This window comes from Athene noctua, chromosome 2 (assembly GCF_965140245.1).
Source record: "Athene noctua chromosome 2, bAthNoc1.hap1.1, whole genome shotgun sequence".
NCBI lineage: Eukaryota > Metazoa > Chordata > Aves > Strigiformes > Strigidae > Athene > Athene noctua.
In genome coordinates this window covers 157,912,689-157,931,224 of record NC_134038.1, presented here as the reverse complement: position 1 = coordinate 157,931,224, position 18,536 = coordinate 157,912,689, and the positions used below count along the sequence as shown (strand labels likewise).

General features: G+C 53.2%; 1 protein-coding gene across 8 annotated transcripts in view; it reads right to left on the bottom strand.

Annotated features, from left to right (window-relative positions):
* The window catches only part of AGAP3 (ArfGAP with GTPase domain, ankyrin repeat and PH domain 3), a 147,226-nt gene that overhangs the window by 47,062 nt on the left and 81,628 nt on the right, over positions 1-18,536 (bottom strand). For 5 of the 8 annotated variants that reach the window (XM_074900850.1, XM_074900853.1, XM_074900854.1 and 2 more), the window contains 3 exons: positions 16,496-16,588; positions 7,900-8,004; positions 1,385-1,553 (listed from right to left, as the gene is read on the bottom strand). In XM_074900850.1, the coding sequence (XP_074756951.1) occupies positions 1,385-1,553; positions 7,900-8,004; positions 16,496-16,588 (367 nt within the window). Of the gene's footprint in view, positions 1-1,378; positions 1,554-7,899; positions 8,005-16,495; positions 16,589-16,953; positions 18,005-18,536 lie in introns of those variants that run through there. The other 3 variants (XM_074900855.1, XM_074900856.1, XM_074900851.1) reach the window with 2 other exon arrangements.

The window sequence follows — 18,536 nt, the reverse complement described above, 5'->3', positions numbered from 1 at the left end:
ATTTGGTTTGACATCAGCATAAGCTTTTCTGTGGTCTGTCTTTGGTTATTCTTACAGCTCCGATAACCTTCTTTAAGTGGGAGCTCAGACGAAACACCCCACAAGTGCCCACCTGAGAAGTGCCTCTGTACAGAGGCAGGAATTGGTACCACACCTGGGCATGCTGAGGGTGTACAGTGGCAGTGAAGAAATGACAGTGTACAGTGGAGAGCTGTGGCAGAAAACAGGCAGAGTTGAACATCCTCAGTCAAAAAAGACAACTCATCTGGTCTGCAGACTTATTCTGACTCTACAGAAACAGCCGTTTGGGTTCAGAAGGGCTTATTATTTCACACTTGGCACCACACAAACACACCGATGTTAGCACATCCCATTCCCTATGGTGTGTGTGATGCTGAGGGCCCCAGCCAGCTCCCGGCATTCACCCCAGCTGCACCCCATCTCATGAGGCCTCAGCTCCAGAAAGCTGTGAAGACAACACCCTGACCGCAAGATGCAACGGGGATGCAGAGCTGGACTGAACAAAAATGATGATGTAGTCACTCGAGTTGACTCTTGCTGGAACAGTGTGCAGTACCAGATTAGGAAGGATTTGTGTTAGCAGCAGCATTATCAGCACTCCCTTGTTATCCTGAAGAGTGGAGAGGTACCCACACCCTGCTATACCAGCCTGGAAAGAATGCATGTGGGCACTGTCCCTCCAGGCCAAGGATACCAACCCCAAGGACAAAAGTAAAGGCGTGTCAATGTTCTGGGAAAGTCAGGCAGGAAAGCTCTAAGTTCAACAGCTCCCCTGGGCAGGGCGAGACACCTCCTGTGGTAGGAGAAGCAGTAAGCAGTGTGGCATGAACTCTGTGACAAACCAGAGAGCCTCCCAACCTCACCTCCTCTCACCACTCTCTGTGGCAGCTCTGCCTCTTGAAGGGCACACAGAAGAAAAATAATTACAAAACAAGCCCCTGACATTACTATTTCTCCAGGAGAAAGTGAGGAAAAAAAAGGGGGCCATGAAAAAGGAAAGAAACTAAGGAGAACTTGCCAGGGATCAAGAGACATCTATGGTTGAGAGATTTGTTGAGATTTGTTTTAGGGAGCAAGAGCTTCCCCCAGGCACAGCAACTCATCAGACTTGACTGCTTCCTCTCAGGGAGCTCACATCACTGGTTAAAGCCCTTCTACTCTTTCTTTTGTCCTGGACACTAACCAGCGTACCTGAGACCCACACAGAACCTCCAACACCCACTGAAGGTGCTTGCAAAAAGTGGTGAAAGCAACACAGAAACTCCAGAACAGCTTTTGTTTCTAGTTCAGCAAAGCAAGGCACTGCTGAGGCACCGGTGGGAAGGACGGCCACCAGCTCTGCGGCACCCCCACCAACTCTTACCTGTGCCTCCCGTCAGCTGCGTGCTACTCCGCTCCTTTGCAAGCCCATTGGCTTTGGGGCTAGCGCTGGGCGCTGCTGCCGTTGTCGCCCTGGGTAGCCTCTTGCCCGGTACCTTCACTGTAGTTCTCAGCAGATCGATTTCCTTCCCATGGACATTCTGCATGTAATCCTACAGCAGAGAAGCATAGCGGTTCAAGATCAGCCCTGCCCTGGCCCACCACTCTCAGCTCCCCTCTAATACACGTCATCAAAACCAAAACCCGGATCTGTTCATCCACACGGTAACTGGTTAACAGACAGATGGTCTTGGAGGTGATTTGGGAGCTCATCACGTGCTGGTTTCTCCTGCACCACACTTAAGTCTCAAGTCAGGTGGGCTGGAGGTGAAGGACCCTATGGCTTCCCCAGTGTCCAGAACCAGCTGTTTTCTGACAACACGGATGCAAAGCCTGGACTCCAACCTGCCTTATATAGCGAGACCAGCAGGGACAGGGAAGGGATCTTACCCCTGTACTCGGCACTGGTGAGGCCGCACCTCGATGACTGGGTTCAGTTTTGGGCCCCTCACTCCAAAAAGGCCATTGAATGACTCGAGCGTGTCCAGAGAAGGGCAACGGAGCTGGTGCAGGGTCTGGAGCACAGGTCTGATGGGGAGCGGCTGAGGGAACTGGGGGGTTTAGTCTGGAGAAGAGGAGGCTGAGGGGAGACCTCATCGCCCTCTGCAGCTCCCTGAAAGGAGGGTGCAGAGACCTGGGGATGAGTCTCTTTAACCAAGGAACAAGCAACAGGACAAGAGGGAATGGCCTCAAGCTGCCCCAGGGAAGGTTTAGACTGGCTATTAGAAGCATTTCTTTGCAGAAGGGGTTGTTGGGTGTTGGAATGGGCTGCCCAGGGCAGGGGTGGAGTCCTCATCCCTGGAGGGGTTGAAGAGTCGGGCTGACCCAGCGCTGAGGGATCTGGTGGAGTTGAGGACGGTCAGTGTGAGGTTAATGGTTGGACTGGATGATCTTCAAGGTCTTTTCCAACCGAGATCATTCTGTGATTCAGTGATTCTGTCTGCTTCCCACGGCTAGCTTGTGACTTAGAACTGGCTCCTGAGAAGTGCCAGGTCTCACTTCCAGTGCCCAGAACTAGTCAACTCTGATATGAATAATGTCGGGATGTTGCCACAGGCAGTCAGATGCCGTGACAAGCCCATTTGTGAAAGCCTGGCTGGGTCTCAGAGATTAGATGGAGCAAAAGAGCATGTAGGTGGCAGTCAGTTCTTCTTCCCTGTCATCCATGGTCTTTTCCATCACAGCACTCATATATAACAGCTAATAATATAATATAGTACAGTGTAAGTAATGGGATACTTGGAAATCCCCTTTCAAGTCACAGCTAGGATAATTCAAGACCAAACCAACACAACTCAGGATAACTCCCTTGTACATTCACGTGCATAGCTTTATATGATTTAAAATTTGGTGCTTCCATCATTTTTTCTGGTAGACTTTATTATACAACCAAAAACTCCACATGCAGATTGTTAATAACTTTCTGTCCTGTCTCCTAATTCCATCTCATCTTTCCGTCAAAATAAGGCTGCAGACCTCTAACTCTCCTGAGAGCTGTGTCCTTCATCCTTTGCTGCTCCACAGGGCATTGCAGCTCTCCCCTCACCCTCTCCGACACGGCTAGCTCTTCCCTGCTTCATGCCCTGGAAAGGGCAGACCTGACCAGTGTGATCTCCAGAGAGACACGTGGAGGGGAAACCACCCTGCTCTGCTCTCGGGCAGCCCTCAAGGGAGCAGGGACCAAAAGCTGAGCTAGACCCCGGGAGGAATCACGACACTGGAGTGTCCTCCCCTGGCTCTCTGTGCTGGGAATGTGTGCTGTGACTGGGAGAGGAGTGGCAGCAACCGTCCAGGGGGAGACTGCAGCTGCTGCAGGGAGGCTTGGGCTTGCTCCAGTTCACAAGGAGGTCACCAAAAAGATTAACTCAGAGCTGGTCCCTGTCTGCCTCCAAAACCAAGAAGATAAAGACATGAACAAGATCAGTTTAAGAGCAAGCATTCTCCCAGTCCTTGGCACAGAGAAGCTGGTGAACGGGGGCTGTATGGAGACCACAATGCTCTGTGGTCTCAGGTGACTACCTGCAAGGGTTACAACCTTGCAGCAGCACCTCAAGACCTTGAACTCTCCTCTTTCCACAGAGCAGGCATCCAGTCCTCACCACAGACCCAAGAGCACGGGCAGCGTGGCAGCCTACCCTTCTGTGCTTCCAACTTCTGGGTGACTTGACCTCAAACGACACGCATACACCCTTTAGTTCCCTGGGCAATTCCTAGATAACCGGCCCAACCAAACCCTACTTCAAGCTGTTCCTAGCTGGGTGGGAGCCTGGTGGCACCCCTGGGCAGGGAATCTCGGAGGGGCTGGAGGATTTTCCCTAACTCAGCACAATTGCTGCGGTAGCCGGCTGCCTGCCGGAGAGAGCGGTCACCAGCGCACTGCTTTTATTACATGCTATAAAACAGCAATTTCTTCCCAAGCCTCCTCGCTAATTACCCAGCCAGTTCTCTCATTTCATTTTATTACTGGAATTAACAACGAGTTCAAAGCGTGGAAAGCTATTAAGATGTGTGATTAAGCCACATTCAATTAGTTTCTACAAACAATTTAATTGATGTTGCAGATAGAATTAACAGAAGGTGATTGTGTGAATGGCTCCACTGGCTGCAAAATGGGAGATGCTTTCTCTCTAGCTCTGCGCAGCACAGCACAGCCTGGCCACTGAAGCTGGGCTGAACCACATACGCCTTCCTCACGAGCAGAAGCATTTACTCTCCAAGGCTTTGGGAAAGTGATAGGAAATTGCACTGGTCTCTTCACAGAACTTGTTCTTTTGCTGTCTCTGAACACACTCACAGAAAGGTAAGAAAAATACAAATGCAACAAGGAAAGCTGTGCTGAATCCAGGGAGCAGGCCCCCAAGCACTCCTGCCTTCAGCAAGAGCTGCTGCCCACTGGTCCAACTCCAGGCATCCTGCCTGCGAAGTCTCTGAAAGCACTGACTGTTCCTGAGAGGAGGCAGAGGTGGCACTTGAGAGCAGGAAAGCACAGCTCCACAGGACCCAAGCACAGGTCCAGGCTGGCAGTCAAGGCAGACATGCTGCCATTGAGGAGTCACACAACACTTGATTTCAGGGCTGGACCCAGCTCACTGGAGCACTCTCTGTCCACCTGTGACTGCAAACCCACAATTTAAGCCTGACTCCCAGTGAGGAAATTTCAAAGGGGAGCTGGAGGTGCCAGGATACAGATCCAGAAACAAGTCAATAAAAACCCTCACTACAAAAAGGACACTGAATTACTCAAGCGTGTCCAGAGAAGGGCAACGGAGCTGGTGCAGGGTCTGGAGCACAGGTCTGATGGGGAGCGGCTGAGGGAACTGGGGGGGTTTAGTCTGGAGAAGAGGAGGCTGAGGGGAGACCTCATCACCCTCTACAGCTCCCTGAAAGGAGGGTGCAGAGAGCTGGGGATGAATCTCTTGAACCAAGGAACAAGCAACAGGACAAGAGGGAATGGCCTCAAGCTGCGCCAGGGAAGGGTTAGACTGGCTATTAGAAGCATTTCTTTGCAGAAGGGGTTGTTGGGTGTTGGAATGGGCTGCCCAGGGCAGGGGTGGAGTCCCCATCCCTGGAGGGGTTGAAGAGTCAGCTTGACCCAGCGCTGAGGGATCTGGTGGAGTTGAGAACGGTCAGTGTGAGGTTCATGGTTGGACTGGATGATCTTCAAGGTCTTTTCCAACCTAGATCATTCTGTGATTCTGTGATAAAAGCCCCAAAATACATGAATAGTCCCACCACGAAGTTTTTGGTTGGAAATACGAGAAGTGTGACCCAGGCAGATCCATGCTGTAACCTTCATCCAAAGGGGCACAGACACATCTGCCTGGAGGAAAAGAAAGGCAGGCAGGGCTGTTGATCCCCAGGGTACTTACACCCATCCCAAGAGGGACAGGGAGAGAACATAACAGAGATGCAAGAGAAGAGAAGTCTAGGCAGGAATTGCCCTGAATCATACCAAGGAAAAGCCACTAGGAACAACAAAGCAGCACAAAAATGCTCTGGGGCTTGAACACCCTGATGGGGGGCTGGGAAAAAGTCCTCTTCCTGCAGTGCTCAGCCATGCCCTCAGGGACCCCTCTGCTGCACCCTGAATTCTGCCATCCCCTGGCCCTGTGGCAGTGCAGGCTCCCCCGTGCAAGGCAGGGGAGAAGCTGGGACACGCACATCTCAAGGAGGAAATTCAGAATGGCGGGTGTCCCTTTGATGAGGATCTGCATACCTGTTGTGGCCAGTGGCTTACCTCACTGCGTGCCTGCTGGCCTGAGAGCTGCTGTCACAAATGGCAGTGACCAAGCAGCACGTGCCCTTCCTCAGGAGCTCAGGTTTCATTCCTGACCTAGACTGTTCAGCCCTAACATGCTCTGCTTCTGTCATCCTGTGAAAGGACATGGCAACTTGCTTCACGCCATGGGAGACAAACCCAGTGATAAATGCGCCGCAGCATCTTCTGATTTGCTCTAGATGATGGGGAGGAGAGGATATAATGGGATACTCTCTTCTTGACCACCTCTTCCTCTAGGCTTCCTTCCTGCACCTGTCCCCTCCAAGCAGGTTGTAAAGCAGGTATCCAGAGGGAAGGTGAGGCAAGGCAGAGGGGCCTTCGCTGCTCAGAACAGCACACTGCTCACCAAAGCCTCTGTCAGCATTGCAGTAAAAAATGTAAGAGGATGGTAGGTGTCGTGGCTCTTTTTCCCGGTTCTCAGGGAGGCAATGCCACGGAGGGAGCACGCAGACCCCACCCTGTCCCTGAAGAAGCTGGAGCTGGGCAGCAAGCAGCCCTGTGTTCCGTGGTCCACAAGTAATTAGTCCTTGCTCTAAGTAAACATATAGGGCAATACAACACCTATCTTGGGTGCAAGGTTCAAAGCTTTCAGTGAAAGGAAGGGGAGGAGAGTCCCATCTTGTACCTTTCTTAGCAACGGGCTGTGGATCACCAGCAGTACCAGGTGGAAGCAAACCAGATTTTGCTTGGGGCAATATAGTAATGAAATGAAACGCTGAAGAAGTGCAGTAAGGAAAGCAAGTGACATCAATCTAGATCACCCCCTGAGGAAGAAATGGTGTAAAAAGGAGAGAAACTTAGTGTGTAGCAGCATCATCTGAGAGCGGTTAAACAACATCCCAGAAATTACTCTGCCTCTATAGCTGATTGTAATAACGGCCTACGATGCCTCCGATGGAAATGTGATAAACCCACACACGCGTGTGAGCACACACGCAGAGCAGGCAGCAGAAGCAGCCATTCCCTCCCAGTTTGGTTCTATAAAGACCAAAAAATGGGGTTACAAAGTTAGGGAACTGCAGAACCACAGTACAGTACAGGGATCAAAGACTAAAATTAAAAAAACCTGTTCTCAAAGCTCCCACAAACTAAGGAAAGGAAATGCAGTGGGTGGCTTTCCAGTGAGAGGATAGGAGGGTTAAAAGGCTCAGTGGTTCAGGAGCCAGACAACTGAGCATTGCAAGCCCATGAGTTACAGACACAGGGTTAGAAATGAGAAAGATTCTGAGGCTCAGGGCACTCCAACCCCCGCATGTCTGAGATTAGGGACAAACCAAGGGAAGCACAGGAGCTGCAGCACCTTGCAGAGCACCCCAGCACCCCCCAAACCCAGGCCAGGCCCTGCCCTGTGCTCCCCAGCCGCTGTCCGTCTGTCCTGCAGCAGCATGTCCCCTCCACAGAGGGTGCTGTGGCCTCAGTGTCACAGGTGTGTCTGGCCGTGGCTCACTGTCTCAGCAGCAAACTGTGCTCAAGAGGGAATGGGGAAGAAGTCATTAGCCCCACAGTAGGGAGGCGACAGAGATGGATGGGGAGGCAGCTGCGCGCCTGAGCCAAGCAGTGAAGAGGATCAGAGATGCATCGAGTGACAGCTCAGCTCGGCAGGCTCTGCACAGGCACCTCATCTCCATTACCCAATACCTAGCAGCCAGGAAAATTATTCCACACCCAAATGGCAGCATCAGCCGTGGCTGCAAGTTCTCCGCCTGCTCCTCACCCCCGATGCAGGGAGGCACCAACTCCTGCTTTAATGGACTGAGCGAGGGAAACAGAAAAGAAAGATGTGTTTACTTAGCATAATTCTGTGCAGAGCATGTTCCTATCAGCTTTTCCCACTCAGCCTGGCACTACAGAGACAGCCTTCACGAGAGAGAAGAGGTTTTCTCCAGACCCTGGTGAAAAACAGCTCTGCTGAACACACCTGCTCCGTCAAGGGCTAGTGCTGAACCTCCTGCACAGGGTCCTGCCGCAGCCAGAAAATGGGGCTTTCATCTGCCAAACCCTTCCCGAGCAAGTCTCTGAAACTTGCATCTGCAAGACGACGTGCTGCAACAGCCACAGCACGAAGAAGGACGCTGCTCTGTCCCACCCCTCTCCTCTACCCAACCCAGCGTGGTGCTTACATGCAGGCTGGGGTGGTAGGTGAGGACTCCATTGTCACACAGCGTCACGTACTTCTTCTTCCACTCCTTGTTGAGAGACTTGCCGCTGCGTTTGAGGAGAATGCCCTGAAAGAGAAAGGTCAAGAGTCTCAGATCTTGTTTGGCCCAGGTACCTCCCTGCTCAGCTCCAGCACTGCCCCTTGTAGGAGACCAGTCTTTGAAGAGACACAAAGATCAGGACTCAAGAAAACATCTTCTAGGTTGGCCCTCACAACAGAGTTTTCCTGAGACTGGTAGGAAAAGGGCTGAACCCCTCTCCTCACCAAGCCCAGCAGGTCTCCGCAGACAGCCCCCTCCCATTCTCAGAGACAAGGGTCCCCGCACGCCCGTACTGACGCCCGGATACTCTGAGGGACCTATCGCATACTATGCTGTCCCAAATCACTCCCCATGGGCAACTCTTCTTGTGCTGAAGGACACTGTCAACACAAGGTAGAAGCCAACCTCACCACCAACCATCACTGCTTGCTCTGTTACCACAGCTCTCCCAGACCTTTTTCCATCACCAAAAGCACCACCAGAGAGGGGCAAGGGCCAATCAATGAAACAACACTCCAAGATACAGGTCTACAAGGGATGCATATTCTCTTGCCTGCTTGAAATTCTTTCTCAGAGATGTCAAACAAATGGAGCTAGGGACACATTTCAGGAAACAGAGCAGGTCCTGGGCAGCTGAGGGCTTGGTTCCCCCCCCTTCCTGATCAGGTTTTTATATCAGACCCATCTTATGGTCTTCAGGCACAGCACACTCCTAGGGCCTGAAAACAATCGTGCTCACATGCCCTGAAGATCCCTCTTCCCACCAGCCCACCCCAGATATAACATTGATCTGAACCAACGCGCAGAGATTGGACCCTCCTAACCCCCTCCCCATCCAGTTCTGCCTCCCCAGATCTGCTTCTAGCAGCAATTCATCAAGCACCAGGTAAGACCAGAGGTGGAGAGGGAGAAGGATGACAGGGCAAGAAGCCAGGCACAAGGGCTCTGGAGCAGTGACAGGGCAGAGAACATCAAGCATTCTGCTGGCAGGGAGGAAAGGACAGCACAGGGTGACAAAAGTACAAATGAATAACAAGAGTCTGGGAAAAAGCTGGATCTACCAACTGTCGGGCCCAGGCCCTCCAAAAGCACTGTCGGGACAGACATCCAGACTGGCTGTTCCTAACGTGGCAAAAATCTGGGCCCCAGGCCAACACCTCCTCAAAAACTTGGACAGAAAGTCTCTGTCCTGCCAGCCTTGGCATATTTGGGGGCCCCGTCCCACTGCCTAGAGACTGAGGCTGCTGTGCCTGCGTGATGGAAAAACACAACAGAAAGTTGTAGGGTTTGGCACATGCTGGGGTAACAACGCTGCCAGACATGACCATGAAATCGGCAATAAATGATGCAGAAAAGGCAGAAGTGCTCCATGACTGCTTACGTTCAGTTCTTGGGAAGCAAACAGTGTGAAAAGGAAACGCCTCCTACTCGTGCAAGGGAGAGAAAGTTAAAATAGAGTGGCAAAAGCTAAGCCGTGTTGGTGGCAGGATCTGATCCCTTGCCTTCAAGAGCTCCGAGAGAATTAGCTGACGAGCTCACTCAGCAGCGGTTAAAAGGTGCTGATTTTAACACGCCTTGGAACATGGCAGCAGTCCGAAAGCTCATGCTTTGTTTGCCAAGATCTGCAAAGGGAAAACCAATGACCCCTGTAATTACGGCCACTTAGCCGGACGCCTACGTTGGGCAAAAGTGTGGAAAAGTCACGGCAAGAAGTGATCAGCAAAGAACGAGAGGACAGCAGGGTAATAAATGCCAACCAGCGCAGAAATAGGTTGTCAGAGAAGTCTGATCCTACTTTTTGTGAGACTGCAGTATCTGATGACAATGGTAACTGTGTTGACACAGCATTTTGTTTTCTGTCAGAATTTTAAATGAGTGGCACACACCATTAAAAACCAACAATACAAAACCCATGAAGCCATTAATGTACAGGGTAAAAACTGGTCAAGTGAAAGGTCCGAAAACGTAACCAGAAATGAGAACAAGCGTAATCATACATGGCAAATCTAGGTACAACCAAAGTACTTGTATAGAGGTGTGTTTGATCACGCTGTCTTCCCCAAACAAGCCTGAAGAAAACACAAAACCAGAAAACTTGAAGGTAACATAGAAACGGCACAGCATAAATCACTGCAGTGACCGGCCGTTAACACAAATTGCCTCGTATCACTTGGTAAACCTGGCTGCTGAGAACAGGGTGGGTTTTAGTACAAGTCATGCAAAATCTCGCTCCTGGGGACAGACCGCCAGGTCACCCCGCAGGGTGGGCTCTTGGAGTGGAGAGCACCATTGTCCAGCAGCTCCTGAGCTCCCGGAGTTCAGTTTGGGTGGTAACTCAACCTGCCAGGTCGGACGAGGCAGATGGTGCTCCCTCCAGGTGTGGTATCATCATAGCAAAGCAGAGCTGGAAGAGCGTCTGGAGGTCACCTCACCACATCCCTCCCCAAGGCAGGGTCAGGCGTAGCCACGTCACTCCAACCTCTTCACAAAACCCACCAGTGATGGGGACTGCGCCCCTCCCCACCAGAGATCTGATCCTGTTTTCCTGCACCTCCCCGATGAAAGGGCAGTGCAGTGCTTGTCACGGTCACCGCTCGCAGCAGTCCTGGCCCTTGGAGTGCAAGACTGCTTCTGGGGTCTCATAAGCCATCCTCTCACATGCCAGTGGCACCTGTGTCTTCTCAACACCAGGACAGGGCCGGCTCCGCTCTGGTTCTGACCTACACAAAATCGTCTTCTCTAGCACCACTGATGGGCCATGCATTTCCCACGCTGTGTATGAAAATGATTATTCCTCCTCACATATAAAGACAGTTTAATACTACACCAGCTAATCTAGATAAACAGTGGATTCTCTGTACCCAAGACCATTTGTTTGATAACTTTTAAACAAATCTGCTCCAGACCAGACTGAAAGTACAAATTTGGCTCAAAGCCACTGGGTGAAATTCTCTGGCTTCTGGGCATAAAGACCCTTTCTGGCCTTAAATCTGGCTGTTCTACAGCCTGACCTGCCAATACATACAGCAAAACAACAACCCCCGCTGCCTCTCCTCTCCTTGATGTGTCTTCAGCTTGATTCACCTTGGTGCTACAAAATACCTACTTCAACACTTTCAGGCTGCTGCATCTTCTATCAAGCCCCCAAAAATGTGTTGTCTGCAGAGAAGAGTTCAGCTGCAGTTAGTTCAGCTACAAATCTGGAACTCCACAAATTGAAACACAAGCAAAACCAGACCTGCAAACAGAACTGAGCAATGGCAGCCCATTTTTTCAAGCCAGAAGGCACAAGAATCCAAAATTGGGAGCAACTACACCGTCTAAATAAATATCTAATAAAACTGAGGGGAGGGGAAGGGGCCCTTAAGGCCAAACATTTGCAAAAACAGCTGAATCGAGGGATAGAGCTCAGTTCGGCTTGTTGTTCGCTGCTGTACTGGAGATTAAGAGGCAGGGGACAGAAGCCAAGAGGATTCCAGGTTTTAACAGTGTTGCTGTGCTGACTGCATCGAGGTTACAACTCTGTAGCCCAGCTTCTGTTTTGATGGCAGAACGTGGAGATTTGGCCCAGCAGCATCCCGAGAACTCTGGTTTTCCTGGTGGAAAGGCCCCACAGAGAGAAGCAAGAAGCGGCCAGGAGGACAAAGCCAGGCGAAATGCAGGAGAACAGGCAGGCACATCCCCACAGCTGAGCTGAACCCCTCCACACTCATCCTGGGTGTGCTCTGGCACACGCGCTGCGGCGTGCCTCCCGGCCGGGCTCCTCAGGCCTGCCGAGACCCCCGTGCCAGCGCATGCTGCCGTACCCCAAGCTCCCTCTGCTTCTCCCAGGAAGATTTACAAGAAATAACTCTTCCACAAGTTTCTTCCTGAGTGTGGAAGTCATGCACGCAGGGAAGAAGCTGCCGGAGACGAAAGGCAAGAGAGCCCAACCCTCTTCCTCTCCCCACTTTGCCTTTCTTTCCCGGCATTTTGTCGGCCAGCACGAGCGTCTCTGTGTTGTGTTTGGATTGTGGTGGTGCACAGTAAAAGCAGCAGCAGCAATATGCAGCGTAATGAAGCAGGGAGTAGCGATGGCCCCCAAAGGACTCGTTTACTCCACAAATCTCCCTTCCACTCACTTTTTGCTAAGAATTTTAACACCAAACTTAATTGTAAAGTCGCGTATTGATTGGAAAATGCAAATGGCAATTTAAATGTAATCTAAGCTCCCAGCATGATCCCAGCTCCCAAGGAGGAGGAGTCACCCGCCTTGGGCCCTACTGGAGTGCATGGCCCAAACTGAGCCGGGCCAGGGACCTGGGGACCCCCAGGCTGCCTGCGCAGCCTTCCCAGAAAGAATCTGGTACATGTGCAATTAGGAGTTCACTTCTAGTAACAAACAGCTGCGGAGGCTTAGTCTCTTGACGTAATTAACCCACTTCTCAGAGACAAGCGTCCAGCTATGAAGAAGCTCTTCCCACCTTGCAGGACCATCTGAACCTACGTATCAGCAAAAGGATGTTGCAGCAAAGGGATCCTGAGCCCATGGTACAGAGCAGCCCCAGCAAAGGCAACTCAACATCCATGGTCTCACCTGTCCCACTGGGGATTTCCATTTTTTCTAGATGTGGGGGGTGTAAAGGAGACAGAGCGGGTCACCCAGAGGTGCTGCAGAAGGTGGTGACAAGCGACAGCCAGCCACCACACCTCCATGACAAGCAGATGTCCCCTCTCAGCCAAGCAAAGTCTCCACCCAGCGTTCCTCCTTTCTGCAACACCCAACCCACCATCCCACTCTGTGGTCAGCCTTCCCAGCCATCAGACTTGGCTCTGTTCAGAAAACCAAAGCGCCGAGCTCCAAACAAGGCTGTTGGCAATCACAGAATCACAGAATGATTTCGGTTGGAAAAGACCTTGAAGATCAACCAGTCCAACCATTAACCTCACATTGGCCATTCTAAACTCCACCAGACCCCTCAGCGCTGGGTCAATCCGACTCTTCAACCCCTCCAGGGATGGGGACTCCACCCCTGCCCTGGGCAGCCCATTCCAACGCCCAACAACCCCTTCTGCAAAGAAATATTTCCCAATAGCCAGTCTAAACCTTCCCTGGCTCACCCTGAGGCCATTCCCTCTTGTCCTGTGGCTTGTTCCTTGGTTCAAGAGATTCATCCCCAGGTCTCTGCACTCTCCTTTCAGGGAGTTGTAGAGGGCGATGAGGTCTCCCCTCAGCCTCCTCTTCTCCAGACTAAACCCACAGCGTCCAGGAGAAGCTCGCACACTGGTCACAGTGATCACAGCCATCATGGAAGGACACTGCAGGGCAACAACCCCTACTGCTGCTCCACATCACTCTCTGACTTCAACGATCTTTAGGTAATTTCAGCATGCATCAGTCTTGTTCTTGCAAGCAGAGGGATCAAACTGCTCCCCAGGCTCCCTACGAGTGGCCGCAGCACCCCAGGCACAGCATGTGTTGCCATCAGCCCAGCAGTGCACACATACTGAGGGAAGAGAAGCAGTCTGACACCAAGCACCCAGGAACAAGATCCTGCATGTTTGCCACTCTACAGCCCTCAAAACAACCGGCTTCTCTGCTCTTCTATGGCGGGGCAGGACCACCAGACCACGTAAGAGTGAAATTAGCTACAGGCCTTGCTCTTACACTGCCCTTCAAAGAGATGGCAAACAATGAGATCTCCGTGATTGTTCAGAAAGGGCAGGTCTGTATCAGAGACCAGAGCAATCATCACCTATCCTGAATCTCTGTGATATGGAGCTCCTTGGCAGCCTTTGCTCCTTTTCAGATCGGTGGTACCAAGCCATCGCTCCTCCCAGAGGGATGACCCAGCCAACAGCCACAACAGGGATGGTGCAGAACTGCAGTACTCTGGTATTGCTCCGGATCTACTGCACTGCATGTTTATACCAACCCCATCCCCCCAAACCCACATGTGGATATTGACCTGGTTTGTCCTTTAGGAACAAAGCTCTGTGCCTTCCTAAGATGCTGTAGCACAACTGTTTAATTCAAGCAGGGGGAGGGCAGTGATTTCAGAGTGCCACAGTATCTCAAGAGACAGGTCACAGCAGTGCTCTGCAGCTGGAGTGCTGCCCCAGGGCCAGCAGCTCCGGTACGGCGCAACACAGTCAGTCAGAGCCCAGGGGGAGAGGGCTGTTGGCATAAACCCATGCCTACCTTTCCGACAAGACACTCTTCTTCCCCCAGTGTCAGTACCTGTTCCTAGAAACAGACTTCCAGGATCTCCCCTGCGAAATCACCTCCCACAGCTTTGGCTACAGGAGGTGCCAGTCCTGAGCCTGGCCACAGACCCAGATCTCACAGGGTAATGTTTTGCTCCAGGTTTTCCTGGCAAGCTGCTGCTGTGCAAACTGGTCACTTCTCTGATGTCCTGGAACCAGGCAAGTAGTTCAGCACCTACTTCTAGCAAAGCATGGGAATGAAGCGCAAGCTTTGTTTTGCAGACCTAGGCCTTTGTTTCAGTTTTCCACCTGTTAACACAGTAACAGCACTGCTCTGCCTACAGCAACGACTTAATAATTACACTAAAATGCTGCAATCCCCAGCAGACTGGATAAGGCCAGGCCCAGTTAGCAACACAGAGAGACACAGCAGAGAACGAAGAAAGCCTTTTGCCCTGCTGAGTGAAGGGAAATCCTGGGAAAAGCAACCCAAAGGCCCAGATACCAAAGGCTGTGGAAACGCTCCCGTGACCAGACCTCCTGCAGCCAGCAGCAGTTTTAGGGAGCCTAGCCAGGTCTAGCTCCAAGCTCCGGTTGCTCTGCTCTCAGCCTCCCCTTTTCCACCACAGAACAACTGCCCACTGGTTCCCCCACCTGCCCACGCTGGGCTGACTCAAAATCAAGAGCACACGAGCACTGCCACCGCAAAGCAACTACCCATCATGCTGCCTGGCAGCCAAAAGGCAGCAGACGTGGCATGGAGGCAGGGCTTGGACTGTGCACCCTGCAGCCTCCCTAGTTAGCGTGAGGTGGTGCTGGAGCCGGCATGCCCATCGTTACCAGCACACAGCCCCAACCGGAGGGTGCACAGAGGCAGTCAGCTCTGCTTGGGAATCACAGAATCATCTAGATTGGAAAAGACCTTGAAGATCATCTAGTCCAACCATTAACCTAAAAGACAGGAGCAGTGTGGACAGAGAGGCAAGCACCCTGTGGTGGTTGTGGAGGAAGAAACGGTAAAAAAAGCCTTGATCCCCACTCTAATTAGGGGATTAAAAAAATAAAACCAGACCTGTGCTGCAGAGAGAGAAGGGGCACGACGTGGCACACAGGTGACAGACCCCTTCCTGCTGGGGCTGTGTAAATTGTTGGCGCTCTAGAAGTAGAGACCCCCTGCACCCCCCGGTATTGCTTCCCCAGCCACCGCTCCCCTCCAGCCCAGAGGTGACTGTCAGCACACTGCCCTCTCAGGCACAGCCCTCACAGGCACAGCCCTCCTTCCAGTGCTGCCCTGTCATGCAGCGGCACGAAGAACAAACCTTCTGCAGTGTTACTGCACGGACTGGAAAGGGCAGGAAGCTTTGGGAGCTCCAGCAGTGAGCAGGGTCTCTCTCTTCTGACCCACTACCCCCTTCATTAGTCAGCCCAGCCTCACCTAGTCCTTCTCAGGGGAGCTCTTTCCCTCAGCACAAAACGGTCGCAGGGAGACAGTACCTGGTCAGGATGCAGACTCTGCCTTCCTGCCCTGCTGCTCCTGAGACACAGAGGTGTCACCGGCCTCACGTGCATAGGCAGACGGGGCAGAAAGCGGCCAGCTGTGGCCGTTGGAAGAAAAATGGATTCACAGCAGAGGGGGCAAGGCAGAAGCACAGCCAAGTGCTGCACAGCAGCGTGTGGATGAGCCTTAGTGCAAGGAAATCTGGGTGGAAACATCACCCAGGCAAGCCATACCACTTGGCTGGCTCAGATATTACCCGTTGCTGCTTTCCAGCTGATGGAGATGGGGACAGGCAACACCTGGGGTCGATTCCAGGCAGCTCGAGCTTCCCTGGAACCCTGGAGGCAGAGTCAAACATGCTGCTGCCAGAGCAAGTGGCTGCCCGCCTCCAATTCATGCAGCTCACAGCACAGGCACTGCGCTGGCTAGTTTTTGCCATTGCCCACGGTGAAGAGAGCCTCCCTGTCCTGCCGGAGGGGAGCAGGAGCAGGAGCAGGAGCAGGAGCAGGAGCAGGAGCAGGAGCAGGAGCAGGAGCAGGAGAGGAGAGGAGAGGAGAGGAGAGGAGAGGAGAGGAGAGGAGAGGAGAGGAGAGGAGAAGCTGCAGCGTGGGGGGCTGCAGCATGGGGGGCCGGGGAGCGGGCGCGGGGCGCGGATGCCCTCTGCTGGAACCACTCGCCGGCTGGAGCAGCCCTCCTGCAGCTGGCGCGGGGGCTCCTCCGCGCTCTCCCGCACCTCGTACCGAGCGAGGGCACCCCGAATTTGCACCGTAAAGCCTCGCGGCACCTCCCCAGGGAGCCTGCTCTCGCACAGGGGCGAAGGGAGGAGGATCGAACCTGCTTCATGGGAATGGCCCGCCCGCTGCCGATACTGTCCGCTTTACACTCTGGCACCTTCTTCTCCCGCTCCGGGTCCGCGCCCTTTCGAGACTGGAAGAGAAGAGACACAGGTCTGTTAGAGATGGAGGCACAGGAGACGGAAACGTCCCCAGCGGGCTGCCAGACCAGACCACTCTCCCCCAGGCCAGGTCTCCCAGTGCATGGAGCAGCCAGCGTCTTGCCCGTCCCCTCTAGGGACACTCCAGCCCCAGCCTCCCCACCTCCTGTCCCCTGGCAAGCTGTCCTCTCCCCCCATGACTGCAAGCGGAGCTGTCCTCCTAGCAGAACGGGGCTGCCTCTGACCCCCCCTCCCGCGGGGGCACACGGGACATGGCGACAGACAGAAATGGCATGAGATGCAGGTGGAGCATGGATGGAAGCAGGAGAGGCTAAGGCAGTGAAGGAACTCACACCTCTACTAATCCAACAGATTTATTCTGTTAACACACTTGCACCATACAAAGTAGCACAGGTCACCGGGCAGATACCAGCCCCTTACAAAAGAGCATGGACAATAAATATCTATCACACGTCTAGAGAGTTGAGAGCAAAACCCGCCAGCCCCCGAGGGCGGCTGCGGTGAGAGCAAACTCCAATAAATACAATATGAAATATACAGTCTGTTGAGCAGAACTCATTCAAAGTGCTTAGGACAGAGGAAAATATCAAGTCATACACGGCATGGAGCACAATCAATACATTCAGAATCACAACAATGGCAGAAGGGCAGCGGCAGCGTCTCTCTGGAGCGTCCTACACACCCCCTCAGTCCGGGAGCGCCCCATGTGCTTTGGATCAGAAAGGGACACGAGCCCCACACGCCTGGGACACCGATTCACTTGCTTTTGGGCCCAGAACAAAACAAAGAGATTGAAAGAGAAGAAAACTAAAGAGACATAGATGGCTGCTCTGCTGCGAGGAGGAAGAGGAGGAGGAGCAGGAGTCCATGCAGGCTGCAGGAGGTGCAGTAGGGAGGAAGGAGCGGAGTGTTAGCGGCAGGCGCTAACAGCAGCTCCCGCAGGCAGCAGCAAAGCGTCTTTTGGCCCATCCAGCTCCACTCGCTGCTGTCGCCCGGTCCCGATGGGTCTGCAGGTCTTCCCATCCCATGAGGGTCGTCCGCCTGGCATCCCCGAGCATGGAAAGTGCCTAGACAGCATCCAGCAGGCCCAGAAATGTCCCAGCTTAAAGTGCAGGCGCAGGCCGTCTCAGCGCTTCCTAGACTTTACATTGGGGGGATTTAAAAGGCTCCTGCGTGTCTCCGAGGGGGGGACCCATGCTGGCTGGAGGGCGGGCGAGCCTCTAATCTTAGATCAATCCCAGTGCCCATCCCTTATCCGGCCCTGGAGAGGCAATGAAAAGTGAGAGAATTTGTACAGAGGTGCCGTGTGTAACCACCTGGATCTTCTAATTTGGAAGGAGTTGGAAAGGCCTTTTTGTTGATGAAAAGTTGGAAACAGTGGCACATATCTGCAAATATCGAAAGAATAAAGAGTTTGGCAAGTTATACTCAGAACACGGACACGAGTCTGTCAGCGATGGGCGCCAGCGGACAGGCAGACAGACAGGCCACGGAGCGAGGCGCCGGCGGCAGCAGCAGTCGGGGTTTGGGCTCCAGCTAGCAGGGACGGGGTGGGCACCTCGGGCAGAGTCTGTCTCCACCTCGTGCTGTCGGGCACACAGCCCCCTGCCGCTGCGGCGCCAGGGTGCCATCGGCGTGGGGAGTGGGAGGGGAGCGAGAGCAGGAGAGGAAGAGGAGGAGGAGGAGGAGGAGAGGAGAGGAGGAGGAGGACTGGACACGAAGGAGCCAGGCACAGTGTGGGACTGCAACTGCTCCCGGAGCCGAGCGGAGCACGGCCCTGCCCAGCACCGGAGCTCAGAGAGGCCTGTGCCCACCCGGGGGACCCCATGAGAAGGAGGAGAGGGTTGCTGCTGGCTACACTATGCTGCCTGCCTAGGAACAGCTAGCGGCAGAAAAACAGCCTTCCCTTCCTTCCCGTCC